Source organism: Lolium rigidum, chromosome 3 (assembly GCF_022539505.1).
Source record: "Lolium rigidum isolate FL_2022 chromosome 3, APGP_CSIRO_Lrig_0.1, whole genome shotgun sequence".
NCBI classification, from domain to species: Eukaryota; Viridiplantae; Streptophyta; class Magnoliopsida; order Poales; family Poaceae; genus Lolium; species Lolium rigidum.
In genome coordinates, this window is record NC_061510.1 from 409,457,059 (window position 1) to 409,478,356 (window position 21,298).

Sequence of the window (21,298 nt, forward strand, 5' to 3'; positions counted from 1 at the left end):
AATGACTGACTTGGAACTATCTTTTGTATCCCGTACAATTGTTTACAGTTTTTAGTCATCTCTTATTCTCTTATATTCATGGACCGTTAACAATGGATTTGAAATATATGTTCAGATTTGCCATCGTACCAAATTTTATGTGCTATTACAAGAGTTTTTTAGTACTTGTTTTGTGCTTAATTTTTTCTTTGGGGCTTGCTCCAATCCTAGCTCAGCAAAGCAAGAAAAACAGTCTATTGTAGAGGGTGCTTTTACTGTTTTCTACAGGTGACAGGAAAGCTTTGACAGACAACAGCGTCTCAATGGTCCTGCTATCTCGATCGATCGTCCCTTTCATAGAAGAAGAAAAAAACACTTTGTGGACTTGCAATGTAAGACTTAGGCTAGGTCTTTCATGTCGCTGTTGTGCCAGTATCCATATCTCCCCACCTAACAAACCGTTGGTGCTCACCTTGTGACTTTTATTTCCAATCAGTACCTTAGGATTGTCAAGAATATCAGGGTAGGAGGTGACTTGTGAGCAGCACAAGAGAATTCTATCATGTCGGAGATCATCTTCTCAGCTGTGGTTGGCGACCTGGCTGGTAGGGTGATATCTCTTCTTGCTGGCCAGTTCAAAGGCCAAGACAGCACGGAAGCTAAGCTCCAAAGGATTTGCTATATGCTCGTCAAGGTTCACAGCGCAATAGAGGAGGCCAGAGGGAGGCAGATAACAAACTTCGGCACCCTCGAGTGGCTCTCGGAGCTCAACGATGGTCTGTACCAAGGCCGCTACTTGCTGGAAACTGTCGGATGCAGAGAGCAGGATACGGCTGAAGATGATGAGCCTGGTGACAAGGTAGTTGCTGCACAACCTTTCTCCTTGTCCTTGTTCAATCCTGCAAAGCGCGTGCGCGTAGCTGCGTGCAGGGTGAGGAGCCTATTGTCTCGCCATGATGTAGGTGTTCATGATAGGATAGATAGAGTGGTAAAGATCTTGGAAACCATGTCTGGTGATCTCAGGGAGTTCCTGATGCTCCTGCAGACCTGCCAGCCGATCCATCGTCCTTTAGCCACTAACATCTTTGTTGAGGGGCAGATGTTCGGTCGACATGTCGAGAAAGAGAGGATCATCAACTTCTTGCTGCACAACGGCGCTGGAAAACTGGGTGTGCTTCCGATTGTCGGGGACATGGGAGTTGGGAAGACCACACTTGCGCAGCATGTATGCGATGACGAGAGGGTGCGTAGCCACTTCCCAATAATCATGTACTCCAGATTCTCGTGTACTTTAGTTATGGCACGGGGTGAGACAACGTTTGTCCTAGAATCCAAGCACGCACTTGGAGATGTCAAACAGTTTATCGAGTCAGTGCATGGGTTGAAGGAGAATTACCTCACCAAGAGGTTCCTGATAGTATTTGAGGATGTTGACATGCCGAAGAAACAGATGCTAGAAGAGTTACTGCCGATCCTACGACAACATGGAAAACATGGAAGCAAGGTCATCATCATCACCAGCAACAGGGATGTTGCGAGCAATATGGGGACGGTGCAGCTGATCAACCTGAAGGTCATGCCGCATCCAGAGTACTGGTTCTTCTTCAAGTTACACGCGTTTGCCGGCAGAGACGTCGAGGAGGACCCGAGGATGGTGGCAGCGGGTAAAGCGATCGCGAGGAAGCTGAACGGGTCATTCTTTGGAGCCAAGATCGTCGGAGCGGTGCTGAAAGCCCGTCCCGATCCCAGGTTCTGGTGCAAGGTCTTGAGAAGCAACATAGGGGGTATGTCTCTGCTGGGTGATGGCATGGGGTATATCTCAGATTTGGCAGAGAACTTGCTTCCCAGTCACGCAGGCATGTGCGAGTTGACCATTTCTAAGAATCCGTTCACCTCGCAGACAGAACTTGCTAGCTTCGATGATCTGTGTCAGGTTAGTCCTTCCGCTAGTGCTGCCCGGCCGGATGATGGTTTGGCAGGTGATATCCAGTTTGCAAAAGTATTGGTGTGCAGGACAGTTTTGCCATTCCAATCCTTGTACTACACTGCACATTGCGCTGTGCACGGGGCGGACGATTCATCAAAGTTTGTCAGAATTGGAGGAAGTGGTAGATTTGCCCATGTACCCCTGTCAAGAAAAGGTTTTTCCATATTAGGATCATGAAGATCTGAAACGAATTAATGCTTAATGCCGTAGAATCTGATGAAGAGGAGGATAGCTTCGTAAGATCAATGCAACCGTCGACATGGGAAATTTGTTCGTCGTAGAGCTCTGTTTTGAGTTATATATTTTTTTTTTCAATTTTCCTTGGCGAATGTAGGAGCCTGCTTGTCGTGCTTCCCTGCTATATGCATGAAGTTGGCGGCCTCGATAGCTGTAACGTGGCGCTTGACATGTACAATGACAAATCGCGAGTCTCTATGTGGCGTTCAGAGCTTTGACAGTTACTTGATTCTGGTTAGAGGCCGGCATGTCGTGTGCCATCAACCAAGTCTGAATCTCTGTTCCTCTGTTCTTGTGAGTGTTTGATGTCCCTGCCCATTTCTTAACTTTTCAAGTCAAATTGAAGTTACTGTGTGTCCACGTAGCTCACGAATCATTCATGCAATTCAGGCAAGGCCATTTTTCTATAACATTATAGACAAAATTCAGACATTTTTCAGTGTAATGCTTATTCGGTGGCCACGAGTTCAGTTCCAATCATGTAGTGGCTTGTGGTGGTGAGTTGAGCTACAGTGACTCTCGCCCAGCTTTATTTCTAGTGCATGTCCCCGTGAAAAGGAACGTCAGCAAGACAGCAACAAGCCAACAACCGGAAAGGAAGAAGAGGATGCCATTGCATCGGCAGCCTCTTTCTATCTTTGTGGCCCTTTTAGATGAAGATGATTACCTCTTGCCTCTTACCAAGTGACCAAACTGAATTTTGCCTGTACTTTAAGTTGTGAACACGATTTTTTTTTATCATTTGATTGAATGCGATTCTGAGAACAAGTTTTTGCGCAAAAAATGAGGTTTGTATTGCAAAAATCCCTTCCCAAACGAAGATGACACATGACATTATTTTCACTTCTCGGTGACTTTGAACTTTGTGGGACTTAATGTAATTTACTTTTTGTGGAATGTAACTTACACTTTGCGAAATCACATTTGTGCCAGTGCATCCTGGCCCCTTACGCATACATGCCTTCCTGTTGGCTGCCGTATTGAGTGCACCTGGCATTCGGTCCAGGAAATAATTGTCGTTGACTACTTGGCTCTTCAAACTTGTTCAAAGTCATGGAGGATGAAAATAATAGTCGACTCTGGAAATTTGTCATGACATCGATTCACGGTCGTAAAGCATGAGCCAATTTGCAAGCTCCTTTTTTCTTCTTGATATTATACCCCGACTCTAGTAAAAAAACAATCATTTCACAGCGTACAACACTGGCAATTTAGCTGTTCCAGTTTTCCTGAACTAGTTATTCCAAGGCAAAGATTAATTCAATGAAATATTTGATTTTACGCTATTAATATATGCCAACCATACCGCAAAATAGGTTTGCAGTTTATCTTGAACCGCTTTTATGGTACTCCCCTGTTCCCTTTTAATTGACTCCTACTTTGTACCTACATGGGATGTTCAACTTACTGGTACTAATTCTCTTGTGTTCTTTCAGGATAGATCAACAACCAAAGTCTAAACTGCTCTGGGTTTGACTCCCTCTGCTGGCATGCACGCAAGCATATACCTGTCATTGGAAGCGGCGCGTAATTTGAACTCTACTGAATTTAGCCAGACTGTAGCCTGCACCAAGCGTTTGTTTCAAGTGACAACTCTCTTTTTGAAAGTGTGTTTTTCCTTTTTTTGAAATTCTTTTTTTTTTCCGTTAGTGTAAACATGGGCTGAGGCTTGAGCACACGGCCTGCATGCCCGGTTTTAATGCATATAGCGCTGGTAAACAAGACAAGCAAAAGCTCCTACATTCACCAAAGAGAACATAGAAGAAAAAAATATTCAACGGTACAGCTCAGACACAGAGCATTCAGCACTGCACAAACCAGTTATGGGGGCGATTGCTTTGGCATTACGAAGCTATCCTAACTTCTTTGCATCAGATTCTATGGACAAATCCTTTTCTTGAAGGTATGTGGGCAAGGGCAAGTCTAGTGCCACTTCCTCCAGTCGTGATGAACTTCGATAAATCATCCCCTCCGCTCACAGCGCAATGAGCAGTGTAGTACAAGCACTGGAATGGCAAAATAGACCTGCACAAGAAGACATTTGCCAACCGGAAATCATCAACTGCCAAGTAGTCAGTACCAGGACTAGGCTGACACAGATCATCCAGCCTAGCCAGTTCTGTTTGCGAGGGGAATGGATTCTTAGAGATGGTCAGCCTGCACATGTTTGCGTGACCCGGAAGCAAGTTCTCCGCCAGATCTGCAAAGTGTACCATACCATCACCCAGCAGAGACAGGCCCCCTATGTTGCTTCTCAAGACCATGCGCCAGAACCGGGGATCGGGACGGGCTTTCAACACCGCTCCCACGATCTTGGCTCCGAAGAATGACCCGTTTAGCTTCCTCGCGATCGCCTTGCCTGCTGCCACCATCCTCAGGTCCTCCTCGACGTCTCTGCCTGCAAACGCGTGTGCTTTGAAGAAGAACCAGTACTCCGGATGCGGCAGGAACTTCAGCTTGATCGGTTGCATGGTCCCCATGCTTGCGACGCTACCATTACTGGTGATGATGATGATTTTGCTTCCGTGTTTTCCATGCCGTCGTATGATCGGCAGTAACTCTTCTTCTAACATCTGTTTCTTGCGCATGTCGACGTCCTCAAATACCATCAGGAGCCTCTTGGTGAGGTAGTTGTCCTTGACCACATCGATAAAATTATGTGCAGCTCCAAGTGTGTGTTTGGATTCTAGGACAAAGGCTGGCTCGCCTGTTGCCATGGCTAAGGTATGCGAGGAACTGGAATACATGATCACTGGGAAGTGGCTACGCACCCGCTCATCATCGCAGACATGCTGCGCAAGGGTGGTCTTCCCAACTCCCATGCCGCCAACAATCGGAAGCACACCCAGTTTTTCACTACCATCATGCAGCAAGAAGGTGATGATCCTCTCTTTCTCGACATGGCGGCCGAACATCTGGCCCTCGATGAAGATATTAGTCGCTAAAGGACGGCGGATCGGTTGGCAGCTCTGTAGGAGCATCAGGAACTCCTTGAGATCACCGGATACGGTCTCCAATATGTGTACCACTCTATCTATCTTCTCATGAGCACCAACATCATGGCAAGACAACAGTCTCTTCACACTGCACGCTGCTACACGCGCGCGCTTCGCGGGATTAAACGATGAAAAGGAGAAAGGCTGTGCAGCTACTACCTTACGAGCATGCTCATCCTCTTCAGTTTCTTCCTGCTCTCTGCATCCGACCGTGTCTAGCAGGTAGCGGCCTTGGTGCAAACCATCGTTGAGCTCCGATAGCCACTCGAGGGTGCCGTAGTTTGTGATCTGCCTCCCTCTAGCCTCCTCTATTGCGCTGTGAACCTTGATGAGCATGTAGCAGATCCTTCGTAGCTTGGCTTCGGTGCACTGATCTTGGCCTTCAAACTGGCCAACAAGAAGAGATATCAACCTACCTGCTAACTCTCCGACAACCGCCGAGAAGATGACCTCTGCCATGATAAAATTCTCCAGTAGTGCTCTCGGTGTGCTAGCTGATTGTAAGTCACCTGGCACACTAGTCTGCTTGGCAATCGTAAGGCTCTAGGTGAAAAATCACAAGTCATGGTGAGCACCAATGGTCTGTCAAGTGGAGAGATACGGAAATTTGCACGAGAGTGACACCGAAGACTTTAGCGCTCTGAGTCCATATTACAGTGCAAGACTACAAAGCGAGTTTTCCTTCTATGAAAGTCGAAATTACACTACCAGTTGCCGCGGTTTTATTTGAAGTGACCTACACGTTGGACAGAAAGGCCCCCTCACGGGTGATCGTGGCCACAGAGCAATCCTTCCCCGCCGCTCAACTCCAGCTAGCCTTAGCCGTGACCCAAGCTAAGTTCTACCATGGTTGGATTTGACCGGTGCGACAGTCACCCGTAAGCTAGCCTTGCCCCACGTTGGAACAAGTAATATTCAGAATTAATGATACCGCAGAATGTTTTTTCTGGCCACCAACAATTGGAAGTAAAATTCTAGACAGAAAACTTATTCTGACTTTGTGTGGTGTAGTGACTAACGCAGTGGAAGGATTGAACATGTCCAATATTATCTCGATGGTTACACAAAGGAGCTGATTTTGTTTCGAAAGTGATAAACTGGCGCTATATTCCATCCTCAACATCCTGCTCATTCCCCATCAACTAGACGTTGGAGGGAGGAACCTCTATTAGAGATCGTAGAGATCATTTTCCCACTGAGGAACCTCCCTTATTCCCCTCATCTTTTTCTTTTTCCTAGTGAGGAACCTCTTTTATTCCCGCTCCCGTGTTGCTCCCCAGCACTGGGGCGAACCCTAGCGCCGCCAGAGAAGCCCTCCCTAGATTCCCGTGTACTTTGGTTATGTCAAGGGGCAAAACAGCGTTTGTCCTAGAATCCAAGCACGCGCTTGGAGATGCTAAAAAATTCATCGAGTCAGTGCATGTATCCAAGGAGAATTACCTCACCAAGAGGTTCCTGATTGTATTTGAGGACGTCGATATGTGCAAGAAACAGATGCTGGAAGAGTTACTGCCGATCTTACGGCGACATGGAAAAACCGGAAGCAAGATCATAGTCATCACAACCAACAAGGGCATCGCGAGCAATATGGGGACCTTGCAACCAATTAGTCTGAAGGTCATGCCGTATCCGGAATACTGGTTCTTATTCAAAGCGCACACGTTTGCCGGCAGAGACATCGAGGAGGACCCGAGGATGGTGGCAGCGGGCAAAGTGATCGCGAGGAAGCTGAACGGCTCATTCTTCGGAGCCAAGATCGTCGGAGCGGTGCTGAAAGCCCGTCCCAATCCCAGGTTCTGGTGCAAGGTCTTGAGAAGCAACATAGGCGGTCTTTCTCCGTTGGGCGATGGCATGGGGTATATTGCAGATTTGGCAGAGAATATGCTTCCAAGTCATGCTGGCATGAGGAGGTTGACGATTTCTAAGAATCCATTCTCCTCTCAGACAGAACTTGCTAGCTTGGATGATATGTGTCCTTGTGCTAATGCTGCGCGGCCGGATGACTATTTGGAAGGTGATACCCGGTTTTCAAAAGTATTGGTGTGCAGGTCAATTTTGCCATTCCAATGCTTGTACTACACTGCTGATTGCGCTGTGCGCCGGGTGGACAAGTCATATAGTCTAGCGCTAAACTTGCACATATACTTCTGTGAAGAAAATGATTTGCACATATAGGTGTGACGATGGGACAGAACCAATGCTTCTTCGAGATAAAACCTGATGCAGAAGGGGGAGGACTGACTGGTTCGCTCGCGCAGAGCTGAGTGCTCTGTTTTGAGTTGTACTGTTAATATTCTTCTCTTTTCTGTTTTGCTTACGATTGTAAGAGCTTGCTTGTCTTGCTTCCCTCCTAGATGCATGGAATTCGCACCAATCTAAAGGTGTATATGATGCACCCCATAGGGGGCCTCACAGAGATTAGCTTCTCGTAGCCGTTGGATCTTACCCATCTGGCAATCTTGTCCGTCCATTTTTTCACTGGTGGAGTAGTCCAGGACGAGGCCCTCGCGCGAACCCACTTTTTTATTCATGGGTCGATGAAGCCCACCCGGCCCGGCGTTGGCGCGTCGTCCTCTCTGCTCGCGCCCCTCGCTCGCTAAATCCCGCCGCCACCCGAGCTCCGCCTCCTCCTCCTCTGCCCCAGCGCACCGACGGAGAGGCAGCAGCGGTGACGACCGCCGCGTCCCTCCATACCGGGACCCTCCTTCCCGGCGTCCTCCACAAGCTCGGTCCTGGGTTCGAGCTTCACCTCGAACAGAGGAGTGGAAGCAGATGGGGAGAAGGGGAAAACAGAGAGGAGCCCACCACGAAAACGAGGAGGGGCTCGGGAAGGACGGAGAGGTAGCAGCCGCGACGAATTCGTCAGCGATGTGCGACGGCTAGAGGAGGAAGACGAGGTCTGTGTCCACGATTCGCCGCCGGCCGGCAGGAGCAACGCATTGTCGCCGTACACCATGCCGCCTGTGAGAGAAGGGGCTGGTGGAGCTCCACCTATTATTCACGTTCCCGCGCGCCAGTCTGCTGCTCAGCCTCTTCATCCTCCGCTGCATTCAATGGAGGAGCACATGTTGATGAGCCAGGGTAATTTGCCTCTCCACATCCTGATCTCCCTCTTCACTATCTCTCCATTTAATTCCCGTAGTTTCTTATCTTTGTTTTTGCCTAGAAGGTGTTTGGCAAAAATCCTCCATGGGAATATTATTTAGTGATTCTCTGGATCTGATCCATAGTCTTATTTTTTTTTCAAGTTCTGTCTAAGAAATACAACATGAAAGGAGGACGAGCCAAGCTTTAATTGGTTGTGGAGTTGGTTAGGGCATAGTTCCATTCTATTCCTAGAAAGTTGAACAATTTGCTATGCTCCTAGAGAGTTGTAGCATCGTTTCATTAATTTATCGATGTTGTTTTATGTAACGTGCATACCTTATTGTCCTACTTATGATTGCATTTCTCCTATTAATTCACTTCCAAGCTAATTCTGTTATAGGATTTGATTACTATCTTTGTTTTGACTGCGCAGATCGTTGTGGGGCTCTGCTTTTGCTCGAGAAGATTGTCGACCTGAAGATGTACGTTCCTCTTAGTGTTGAAGTTTGTGACATGTTAGCTGCAGTAGTCTTTTGCTAACAATGGAAGGATCTTACTACTTCCAATGGCAACCAAATGTGAGACCTGAGTTTCATGATACTCACATATCAGCTTTGCTATTTATCTTATGGTCAATTTATTTTTTCCCTTTCGAAGTGACAAACTGGGTTTTAGTTTTTGCAGCTTACAGAAATTATTAATAGGGGATGAATGGTTAATAAATGAAAGTTTCAATATTTTCTTAATGGCTCTGTGTCAGCTCCGTACCATCATATCAGCCTGAGCTCCATCCTACTACCTTCGAGCTCACTATCGGCTTGCAGTTAAGTGTCTTCTTATCTCAGCCCAATTAACATAAGCTTTTAAACATTGTTGACCTAGACAGAAGAAGGAAGCGTTACTTTTGGTAGTAGAGCAGCACTCGCGCCGCCTCCGCGTGCCGTGCCGTCGCCAGGAGAAGACGCTTGTGGAGCTCCTCGTTCTGCACGTCTTTGATGTGCCACTGGAGGCCGGCGGCATCAGCGCAGCCTGCCGCTCGGGCCAGCACTACGTAACGTGCCGCCGTCGAGAGGAGCGTCCGGTAGGGCTCCGCATGTGCTAGACTTTTGGCCTCCTCTTCCTCTTCATGGTCACTGGACCACTAGCACAACAGCATACGCTCCTCCACCTCATCTTTGAAGGAGACCTACAGGTTCTTCATCCTCCTTATCTTCTCTAACGGGATCTGCAGCACTTCCTTATTTAATTATGTTGATGGAGATTTTTTTGGATCTAATTTGCCAAATTTATTCCATGGTTCTTCCTGCTTCTGTTTGTGCAGATTTTTGTGTGGAAGAAGCAGATGCCAGTTCAAGCAAACCTTATTTGAGTTGATCTTTTTGCAGCAACTTTGACCCAAAGGAGGCTGATTCCACTTTATTGAGGTGATGTTTTTTGCAGCAACTTTATTTATGATATGATTGGGACCTCCTTGTTGGTATTGTGCGGTAGATTAGGTGTATCAACTTAAGGAGGAGGTATTGCAGTAAACCAAGGACATGAGATGCTAACCATCTTCCTGAGAAGATTTTTTTTTTGATATTTTATAACAATATTGACCATTCTACTTTTATATTTACTTCTGCCATTTTTTGCTTCTCTGTGTATTCCTTTACCATATAATTTTGTATCATCATCCACTTTTCCTATATCTATTGCATCTAAAAGATTGTATGTGATATTGCAACTAATTTGATATATGATTGTGTTCCAACATGATATTTTCATCTCTGGAACTGCTATTGGTTATCGGACGGAGCTAAGTTGGAAGTACATTCCCTGCTTGGTATTGGTTCATTTAATTTATAAGAACAATTGTATATATATTTGCTGTAGGCACTTTTTGATATCCCATAGTGCTTACAAATGTATAATTTCTGTACCTACAATAATGCATGCGTTCATGAAATGAGCATATGTGCGCAAAGTGATGACCCGTTTCCCAGCAGAATCTAATGGACATCTTCATATTGGTCATGCCAATATTTGGAGGGTGCAAAGTTAATACGAAAAGGATTAGCCTATGTGGATTATCAGGTATTTTTCTTTTCTCCTTTGTCATGTTATGTACATCGAGTGCTTGAGAAATAAAATTTGCAAATTCTGGCTCATATATGATTACCAGACCGGAGAACAACTCAAGGAATACAGGGAAAAAAAGAAAGAAAGTCCATGAAGGGTTAGACCCATTGAAGAGTCGCTGCGATTATTTGAAGACATGTGACCCGTAGGTTGATTGCTGAGGGCGCAGAAAGTCTCTGAATGAAGAATTTGAACATATCCAATATAGTGATGTCTAAGAATGTTAGGAACCAAGAAATAAATATTACCCTGTTAGTAAGCCAGTAGTCTCATCTCCCTTTTATACTGTAGGATGGAAGTTCACATTATGTTGGCTAAGTAATTGTATCCATCTTTTTTCTAATGTAATTTTATCCATATTTTCTTTCTTACTTTAAAACCTGCTCTTAATTTTCGTTTACCAAAGATATGATCAGATGTGTGCGTGTGTATACATGGTTGGCTTAATGTCTATTAACTGCTATTTATGCATTCTAGCTAAGTGAGTACCTGGGTTATCTATTTTTATCGATCTACCTATGGATATCTTAAGTTTGACAGCAGAGAGTTAAATATATTAGTGTTCCTTTTTGCACTACAATTATTACTTCACAATCACCCTCACTATTTACTCATGCAATTACCAGTGCTTAATTATTCTTTCCTTAATCAATTGTTTACAGCTCACAGTAGTATAGTGTGAGCTTATTTGGCTAATTAGTTGATCTCTTGATGCTCCTGAAATATAATATTCTATTGTGTTATTTGTGGTTAAGCTTTTTCTTTTGTTTCAGTTTTTCCTATTACTGTCCTGCAATTGTTGTTACTAGATTTTGCTTCAGAAGTTCATATATCCAGCTAGCTATAGTGAGTAGGCAAAAGGACAACAATTGTTGTTAATTGCAAACCAAAATTATCCTTAATCTGGATGGTTGAAGATTTAATAGACTTCAAACTGATCCTATTTTTTGGTGACATGAATAGTGATGGCACTGACGAGACACCGTTCCTCTTGGCTACAGGGGCTGGTGTGACTGGTGTCTCTTCCACCAACGTGCCCTATCTAAAGCGATGAACCTGGTCTTAATGATATTTAAGTGTGTAGTTGTCAATATGGAGTATATATTTACTGGATACAGTTGTATAATATATGCCCCATAATGTTCATTGGTTTGCAAAGCCAACTTATATAGAAGAACTTGTAAAATTATAATGTAGCTTTTTTCACATCGAGGTAGTTCTTCTGCTAGCATTCAGATTTAGTAGTCAATTCTTTTGGCGACATTGTAGAATATTGTACCTGAATAGGTTTGCATATGTTCCCTGCATATACTTTTAGCATGTTTATAATCTAAAAAAGTTCCATTTTAGTAAGTAGCACCAAATTTAGAGTCGAGTAGTTCAATCAGTGCGGCTCATGGCAGTTTATGGAGATCCCTCTTGAAAAAAAAATCTTTTTTTTATTTGATTGACTCTGTTAAGATTTGCTGTTGTTTACCAGCAGGTTCGAGGGTGTGCAAAGGTGCTCCATTTCAAGATATTGGATCGGAAATGCTTTATATTTCTTCTCTGTTATGTAATTTTAGTTGATGTTTTGGAAAAGTTTCACCTGATGGGTGCTACGGAAGACCCATGTTCCAGATTTAGGAAATGGCTTTGCATTGCTACTTCAGATGGTGGCTTCACCAGGGAAATCTGGTCGCTTTTGACACATACTGGTTCAGTGTACAAGCTGCACCTTATATATGTATATATTATCTTGCTTCTCTTCGTTCAGTCCGAAAGAATATTTTTCTTTTGAACTCATTTTGGAATGATGACTAGGCCAGTTGTGTTCTTCACTTACCACCTGACACCACTTGGAAGGTAGAATATATGTTCCTCACTGATGAGATTGATTGAATTTCCTAGATGTTGAAACTTCAAACCTGAAGTCAGGAGTGGTTTCCCTTGGTTCAAACCTTAATATTTTGTGTTGTGTTTCAGGCCTATTTTTTCTACACTCCTTGAATTTGGAAACACCCCGTGAATATCAGATGGAGTGGAGATATAAAATGGATCAAGGTTTTCTTTTTTCCCTTCCGCTGCAAATGTTCGAGTGGACGTATATAGGTACATATTGCTTGGTATTTTATATAACTGGTTGTGCACTAATTATTTTGTACATAGCTTGCGCTCATTGACTCCATGATCGTAATTTTTGTTTCTTGCTTGCAGATGCCATCGGAAGCATCTATATGGAAAGGTGTCCAATAAGTTTCGGAAACGCATTTTCTACTTATCTTGGTTTTTTTTGTTTACGAATACGAAAATGCCCATTATAGATATTACAAAGCTTTAGGTGTATCATTTGATATATTTTGTCTTTGCCTATACAGCGGAAAGAAAGCAATGCGATATGTTTTAGATTTTAAAAATGGGTAGAAAAGTATGCAGCAATAATATCATGATATAATCAGTATGGCTGCATGTATTGCATTTTATTTAATATTAGGATCTTTCGATTTTCATGCCATAATTTCATAATTCTGCGTTAATATAGTCACAAGGCAACAATGCGTAGGTTAATTACATTTCCAGGTTTTAATTTCCTATATGAGTAGGACCATCTACCTTAGTTGTTTTGACATTTCCATGCTTCATCAATACAATGTTTTGCATACGAGATTACTGATACATTATTGTGGGGCATTTTTTACTTTGGGATTGTGTATTGACCCACCTTCTTTTATGTATGACTAGATGACCTGTTGCGCTATCGCGCAAATGGCAGAATCAAGTCAGAATTTAAAATCATAAGTTTTGGCTTATTAAGAATTAGCCTGAAATTAAATTATTTTGGTATTTCGTACTATTTTTTTTAGTTTTTATGTTTTTGTATAAGCTCCCCCACCAAATTATGGTTATTACCAAAAGAGGTAGCATCATAAAAGAAGCATAAAAGAACATCACTAAATCCAAGAAAAATGTTTTTTACTTATTATGAGTAGAAAGAAAAAAAAAATGTTTTACCCAACACTTAGAGGACAAAACCGATTAAACATTTCAGAATCCTAAACTAATATGTTGTCAATTCAGAATCATAACACAATACATCCAGTGAAATAATAGGAAATCTTAAAGAAATGTATTTCAGAAATAACGATAATGCAATCTGCTGAAAGCCATCAATACACTTAGAAAACAAAATATACACTTTAAAGATTAAGGTAAGGTAACTTAATGATGTATCTTGTGCCTAAGATAGTACCAGAATCACACCTGACTTGGTTTTCATATGAAGCATAGATTTAATAATACTAAGTTGTGTCTGATCGTTTTTCGTAACTTTGTATTACTCAAGTGACCAAAACCTGGGACTGTCATAAATTACCGTTAATGGAAGCACACTTGTCGGCCAAGAGTTTGTATACTGATTCCTCAAAGAAAAAAAGAGTTTCTATACTGATATAACAATAACTATAAATTGTGTCAACTCCATGTGACTTAAACACATGCTTTAGTCTCAATGATGTGTAACTCAATAAAAGAAATATGGATAACGAAAGCTCAAACGGTCACCGAAAGATCCATTAGTTTGTCTAGAGTTGTTTTGGTCACATATTAGTCGAGTATCCACTTTCTTGAAGTGAGTAGCACAATAAGAACACATAATAGCCGTATTTTTATTTGAAGCATACAATCGTTAACCCCACATAATGGCTGGGTATTCATTTTCTTATGCGAGTACCCCAAATTAGTTTCGCAAGTAACACATAATATATGTTATGCAAATTGAGAATTTCTGAACTGTGTAAACTACATTGTTTTTCCTTAACATAACTATTATCACCAGAATTTGACCGAGTCAGAGCCAGGCCGCGATCAAGATGGACGTGAAGAATATATATATATATAGAAGGAATATGTGAATCGGCCTTTTATACCAAGTTGGGCTTGTTTGCTCATGTATCTGTAACATATTAGATCGCATCTTAGTTTAGAAGTTAGAATCTTACTCGTGCACGGTTTGGTGCACGCCCACATTAGAAAGTCCGCTGGACTATAAATATGTACCTAGGGTTTATGGAATAAAAAACAACCAACGTTCAACCACAAACAAATCTCGGCGCATCGCCAACTCCTTCGTCTCGAGGGTTTCTACCGGTAAGCGTCATGCTGCCTAGATCGCATCTTGCGATCTAGGCAGCACAAGCCTGCCTACGTTGTTCACGCGTTGCTCGTACTGAAGCCTTTTTGATGGCGAGCAACGTAGTTATCTTAGAAATGTTAGGGTTAGCATTGTTCTTCATATTATATGCTTTCGTAGCGCAACCCTTGCATGTCTAGCCGCCCTTACACCTATCTTAGGTGTAGGGGCGGCACCCCGCTTGATCATAGTTTAGTAGATCTGATCCGTTACGATTGCTCCTTGTTCTACAAGGATTAGTTTAATATCTGCAATAGTTAGGCCTTACAAAGGGGGGAGGATCCAGCGGCACGTAGGGTGTCGTTCGTTGGCCCTAAGCAGGATGTTCCGAGGATCAACCTCGTGTTGGTTTTTAGGCCTTGTTTAGGATCGGCTTACGATCACCGTGCGTGGCCGCGAGGCCCAACTCCGGAGTAGGACGATCCGATTATGCGGTGAAAACCCCACATCGTCGTAGATCTCATTAGCTTTACCTTGATCAAGCAGGACCACCATATATTCGGACACCTCGTCCGAATCATGGGTGGATCGGCTCTTTGAGCCGATTCACAGGATAACCCGAGAGCCGATCGAGGCTCGTATTTAACGTTTACGTGTGTGCCCCGCAGGAAACTAAGCGAGGCATCATCCACACCTTCCCGACCGGTATAGGTCAGGTGGCACGCCTTTGTGATAAACATCGGTGCGTGCGACCAGGAGGCTTTGCGGGCCGTCGCTCAGAGGGACTAGGGCCAGCCGCAGCCCTAGTTGTTCCCGGCTCTACCGTGTTGCCCGTCTCTACCCGCCAGTGGGTTTCTGATGTCAACACATTCTGGCACGCCCGGTGGGACCGCCTTCGACATCCGCAACATCGCCATCTGCATCCGAGATGGCGGAAGACACTCCGGTCACGTACGCGGATCTGCCTGATGAGCTCAAGAAGAAGCATGACGAAATCAAGGCAGTCCTCGAAGCCGAACTCATCGGCTCTTTCCACAGAACCCGTTCCTGTGGTCAACCAGGACACTTGTTCAGCATCAACATGGTAGAACTCGGGTACCGCCCTGGTAAGGGTAGTGATGAGGGCAGCTGCTCTCATAGCAAGAATGAAGAAGGAGCCGACCCACGCGATCGGCTCCGACACTGTCACCAAGTCCTAGTGATGATCAAGATGGAGGCCGATTCTAGCGATCGGACCGTGTTATCCGCGCCACCCGCTCTCCCGCATTTGGCGTCGACCTCACAGGAGACGGAAAGCTGGGGTATGGGTTCACCTCGGCTGATGAGCTGGAGGAAATCGACATCGGCCATGGAGATAAGCCGCGACCAACTTTTATCAGCAAGAGGGTGGATCCACAGCTCGGGAGTCAGATGATTGCCCTATCGAAGGAATACCCAAGCACAATGAGACATCGGCTGGTACGAACACGATGCTCGTTCTCCCGACGGAGCCTAGTGCTCCAGGATTACACGAGGAATATTACGAAACCTTCATGGAGCGCTTCGATCTAGCGAGTCGGCTAAGGTTATTTTTACCGCACGATCTGCTTGGGTTCAATGGTGATCTAACGAACAGCAGCCACGTCGGCTACACGAATCCCAACGGGGCCGGCGTACGAGTACAGTCCCTTGGCATAATGCAAAGCCGATATCTGTAGTCACCTGACAGATTCGGCTCTGGGAGGCATATAATCAGCAGACAAAAGCATGGGCAAGGAAATGTCAGGAACCGATGGAAAATCATCGGCCAGTAAAAAAAATCACAAAGGTAGCAAGTACAAGCAAGACCCAGCCCAGATGAAACATCATCCGTCTCTCGAAGGCCCTATCGAAGAAACACGCCGAGGGCGAGAACGGCGTCAACACGGATGCGATCCGCCTCAGCAATCTCAGCCTGGTCATCCTCGTCCTTACCCGTCACCAGCCTGATTGCTCGTGGTACGGATTTCAGCCGGATCGGTCTTCAGATCGGCTGTGAGGCCTCTCGCTTCGTCTTGAGAACGGGCAACAAGGGCTTCCTTGTCTTGGATGAGCTGTTTAGTCACCCTTACCTTCTCTTCAAGATTCTCCAGCTCCTTGCGCAGGGTCTCGAGTTCGGCGCGAGTGGCGAAGTGTCCGTCGTGGCGTCCAGAGCAGCCTTCTTCTCATTGAGCCGTCGACACCTTTCGGCAATATCGGCTCTCAGCGGAAGTTGGGAGTGGCGAAGAGTAATCCTTTGGCGAGCCGTTTGCACCCTTGACTTGAAGGCCGACAAGGTAACGGCGGGCCGCAGCCGCACTTGCGTGGTCATAGGGAGATGAGGCCGGTATCCTCGAAGATGCCTTTGGCTTCCTCGGAATTCTCAATCGAATCTCGCTTGAGGCAGAAAGCAAGTCTTTGAGACGCTGGAGTTGACCATGGACCGTACTAGGGTGCGGCTCTCCACTTGCCTTGGAAGAAGCTGGTTCGATGGATTCTGGGTCGAACGTAAGCAAGCTCGAGAGATCACAACCCTGACAGGGTAGACAAAGTGAGTTTAGCAGGCAATGGGGGAATTGATGGAGCCAAGGGGGGGGGACATACCTCTCCCAAGGAAGGAGGAGCAGCCGACGCAGTAACAATCGGCTTTTCTGTGGACTCGGGTGGGTCAGCCACTTGGGCAGCCGCTATCGTCGAGGTAGCTAGATCCAGAGTAGCGGACGGCCTCGGTACCTCCTCAACATCTCCGCTAGAAGTTTCCGCGGCCTGCAAGAGGAAGTGATTAGCCGATCCAAATGACAACGGGATAGCATGAAAGTGTGACCAAGAAGATAATTACATTTGAGACCTCCTGGCTTGATGAAGAGGCTCGTGGGTTCTTACGAGCCCTTTTGACACAGCGGTGCTTCGTGCGTAACCCCGATCTGGTCGAGGCCTGGGGGGCAGGGGGTTCAGTGATCGACCTGTCCTTGGAAGCCGGCGCTGGCGAAGCCGTCTGACTCTGGGTAGTGGACCTTTCGGAATCACCCGAGCTCGAGTCTCCCTGGCTGGTTTCTTCGGCCCCGCTGGAGGATCCTTCAATAGAGGCCTGTAGGAAAGGATACAAGCGTGTTATAAAAAAAAATTTTGAAAGGCGGACAAGCGCCTACGGGGTCTGAATCAACTTACACGCAAGCTTTCTTGAACCAGAGCTTTACGCTTCAGAGTTTTCCTGGCCGCCACCTTCCTCACCGCCGTCCTCGCCTGAGTCGAGGCTCGGGGGCAACCGGCCCCGAAGATGCTCTATCTTGGGAGCCGATTTCGGTGAAATCGGCCGACTCGCATTATGACTTTCTTCAGGGGTGGCGAGCTCGCGTAAGAGAACCACTGGTGTCGGAGGAAGAAATACGAAAGGGGAACCGTCGGCTTGTGTGGGAGCCGGGCCATCTTGTTGCTGCTAGGAGAAGGAGTCAGGTCACAGACAATCACCATAAGGCAGTTACAAGGAACGCTTAAGTGACGGTACCTGGTCTGCAGGGGGATCATACTCGGTGTCAAGCTCTTTCAGCAGCGGTCCTAGGGCCCTCCTGAAGACGTGGGTCTTCCACATGGACCACCAAGTTTCAAAACCATCGGTAGTGAAGGAAAAACGGAGGTCATGGGGAATTGGTATGGCTAAAGCGTCAAAGAAGGTATAGCACCTTTGGGCAGTGAGGATGTCAGGCAGTTCAGCTCTACTTGCTGTCGGTGGTGTAAGAAGAAGTGTGGAGGCACCTGTCCGAGACCAAGCCGTCGAGCCGCTACTACCGGTTGATAACACTCATAACCAGGCTTGATGATCCGGTTCGAGGTACTCATGCCAACAGGGAGGAAGCAAGGACGAATCATGAGGGAGTACAAGTGCTCGTGTGTCCGGCGTCATCGGCAAAGTCATCCAATCGGAAAGAGACGGGGTTTTCAAAACTTGCCGATTCGAGTGTAAGGGTGGAACAGGGGGTTGTCCAAACCTTGGAAGAAAATCTTAAACCATCCCGTCGCTTCCTTGGGGATCAGCCCGTCGCCCGGGAGACCATACGGGGCTTGGCCGTAGCCGGTGCATCGGATTTCCTTTCCAGCTGCATCCGGAAAGGTGCGAGTGGTCGGCGATGGGAAGTCCGGGATTTGGTTTTGGAAGTATAGTTGGGCCCACAACCGAATGAACCACCAGGGGCCGCCGGCTTTAACCGTTTTGCGAGAGAACAGTTTGACGGACATCGCTTGAAGGGATCGATAAATCTCTCCAAGGAATAGTTTGCCTAGGCCGAGTTGGGTGCCTTTAGCAAGTTCATAGGCCAGGGAGAGGTAATTCTTGGTGGGAGCAAGTGATGGACCGCAAAATATGAAGTGCTCCAGCCGTGAAATTCAGGAAGGCCGTGTGCTCCTCTCCGTCACAGGGCCTTTGGTTTTCATATAGCGATTGAGATAGGCACCCCAGCTGGTACACTCTTTTTTAGAGGAGAGAGTGAAAGGGACTTTTGGCAGCCTTGAATGCGGAAGGGCTGGGGATGCAATGTCTAGCCCCGTGATCATGGCCACATCCAAGCAGGTCGGAGTCATAGGGCCATGACCAAACATGAAACGAGCTCAGTGCATCGGACTGAAGTAGCCGATGGTTTTCAGGATGTTCTCATTCTTCTCAAGAGGAGATAGCGATAATGACAGGGCATCGGCTATCCCTATGGTTTCCCAAGTGGCATAGTGGGATTTTGATACCCTATTGTACCATGCCACCCAACCTTCAGGAGGATTAGGCCAGGCTCGCAGGCAGTCGGCCCAGGAAGTCAGATCTAGGTTCTGGCTCACAAAGGGGATTCTGTTAGCTTCGCACGAAATTAACAGGGCAGGGCTCTCAGAAGAACGAGGACCGAGGCACATCGAATTTGCGAGAGAAGGATGTGGCAGAAGAATGTCTGAAACCTAAATTAGTAGCGGAGCGAGGCATTAGTTCAGGTGTTTGCCATTAATCCCATGTCAAGTCAAACGGCGAGAAGAGGTTGAGGATTACCTTCAGTCCGGAAACCGTGGTATCGGTATTGGATGATTCCGCCATGAGATGCGTTGAAGAAATTGGTAGCAGCGCGGTCGAGATCTGTGTAGGTGGTTGTGGATTGGAACTGTTCAGGCGGCGATTTGGGGATCTGACTTTGTCTTTTTAGATGGAGGTCGCGGGTTACCGTTTGGAAGGGCGGCTAGCTCGACGTTACCCAGTGTGTTTATGAGAGAGACCGATGCGATGCCATCGGTTCTTTTTTGAAGATCGTGTGACTTTGACTATCGGCAAAACGATTGACTGGAAACGCTTCTTCAGTAACAAAGGAGGGTTTTTAATAAAGAGCCGATTGCTCAAGGAGAGCCGATTGCTTGCATACCACTGGTGCCATGTCACTAATCCTCGCTGCCCTCATTATCGGCATCATAGCTGTCACCAGCGCTACTTCTGGAGAACTCCTCCTCACTGCAAAACATGAGGAGACAAGATGATAAAGGATACTGCAACGGTGCTGCCACGACATGACCCGACGAAGGAAGAGCAGAATGATTTTGGAAATGTCATTTCCAAAACCAGGGGGGCATGTGTTATCACCAGAATTTGACCGAGTCAGAGCCAGGCCGCGATCAAGATGGACGTGAAGAATATATATATATAGAAGGAATATGTGAATCGGCCTTTTATACCAAGTTGGGCTTGTTTGCCCATGTATCTGTAACATATTAGATCGCATCTTAGTTTAGAAGTTAGAATCTTACTCATGCACGGTTTGGTGCACGCCCACATTAGAAAGTCCGCTGGACTATAAATATGTACCTAGGGTTTATGGAATAAACAACAACCAACGTTCAACCACAAACAAATCTCGGCGCATCGCCAACTCCTTCGTCTCGAGGGTTTCTACCGGTAGCGTCATGTCTGCCTAGATCGCATCTTGCGATCTAGGCAAGCACAAGCCTGCCTACGTTGTTCACGCGTTGCTCGTACCGAAGCCTTTTTGATGGCGAGCAACGTAGTTATCTTAGACATGTTAGGGTTAGCATTGTTCTTCATATTACATGCTTTCGTAGTGCAACCCTTGCATGTCTAGCCGCCCTTACACCTATCTTAGGTGTAGGGGCGGCACCCCGCTTGATCATAGTTTAGTAGATCTGATCCGTTACGATTGCTCCTTGTTCTACAAGGATTAGTTTAATATCTCGCAATAGTTAGGACTTACAAAGGGGGAGGATCCAGCGGCACGTAGGGTGTCGTTCGTTGGCCCTAAGCAGGATGTTCCGAGGATCAACCTCGTGTTGGTTTTTAGGCCTTGTTTAGGATCGGCTTACGATCACCGTGCGTGGCCGCGAGGCCCAACCTCGGAGTAGGACGATCCGATTATGCGGTGAAAACCCCACATCGTCGTAGATCTCATTAGCTTTACCTTGATCAAGCAGGACCACCATATATTCGGGCACCTCATCTGAATCATGGGTGGATCGGCTCTTTGAGCCGATTCACAGGATAACCTGAGAGCCGATCGAGGCTCGTATTTAACGTTTACGTGTGTGCCCTGCAGGAAACTAAGCGAGGCATCATCCACACCTTCCTGACCAGGTATAGGTCAGGTGGCACGCCTTTGTGATAAACATCGGTGCGTGCGACCAGGAGGCTTTGCGGGCCGTCGCTCAGAGGGACTAGGGCCAGCCGCAGCCCTAGTTGTTCCCGGCTCTACCGTGTTGCCCGTCTCTACCCGCCAGTGGGTTTCTGATGTCAACAATAACAAGATTCTGAAAATG

The 21,298-nt window shown here is 46.2% G+C and overlaps 2 protein-coding genes across 2 annotated transcripts; one reads left to right on the forward strand and one right to left on the reverse strand.

Moving 5' to 3' along the window:
• Positions 1-242: 242 nt before the first annotated feature.
• Positions 243-2,416, forward strand: LOC124704691 (disease resistance protein RGA2-like). Its single transcript, XM_047236963.1, has 2 exons — positions 243-371; positions 476-2,416. Exon 2 carries the CDS (start codon positions 542-544, stop codon positions 2,141-2,143), a length of 1,602 nt encoding a protein of 533 aa, XP_047092919.1. The 5' UTR covers positions 243-371; positions 476-541; the 3' UTR covers positions 2,144-2,416.
• Positions 2,417-3,929: 1,513 nt separating this feature from the next.
• On the reverse strand, positions 3,930-5,711 carry LOC124704692 (disease resistance protein RGA2-like). Its single transcript, XM_047236964.1, has one exon. The coding sequence runs from the start codon at positions 5,656-5,658 to the stop codon at positions 4,075-4,077; it is 1,584 nt and encodes a 527-aa protein (XP_047092920.1). The 5' UTR covers positions 5,659-5,711; the 3' UTR covers positions 3,930-4,074.
• Positions 5,712-21,298: the final 15,587 nt, after the last annotated feature.

Bases quoted from the DNA above. Each gene is read 5' to 3' on its own strand.
- LOC124704692 (XM_047236964.1), bottom strand. From the start codon at position 5,658: ATGGCAGAGGTCATCTTCTCGGCGGTTGTCGGAGAGTTAGCAGGTAGG.
- LOC124704691 (XM_047236963.1), top strand. From the start codon at position 542: ATGTCGGAGATCATCTTCTCAGCTGTGGTTGGCGACCTGGCTGGTAGG.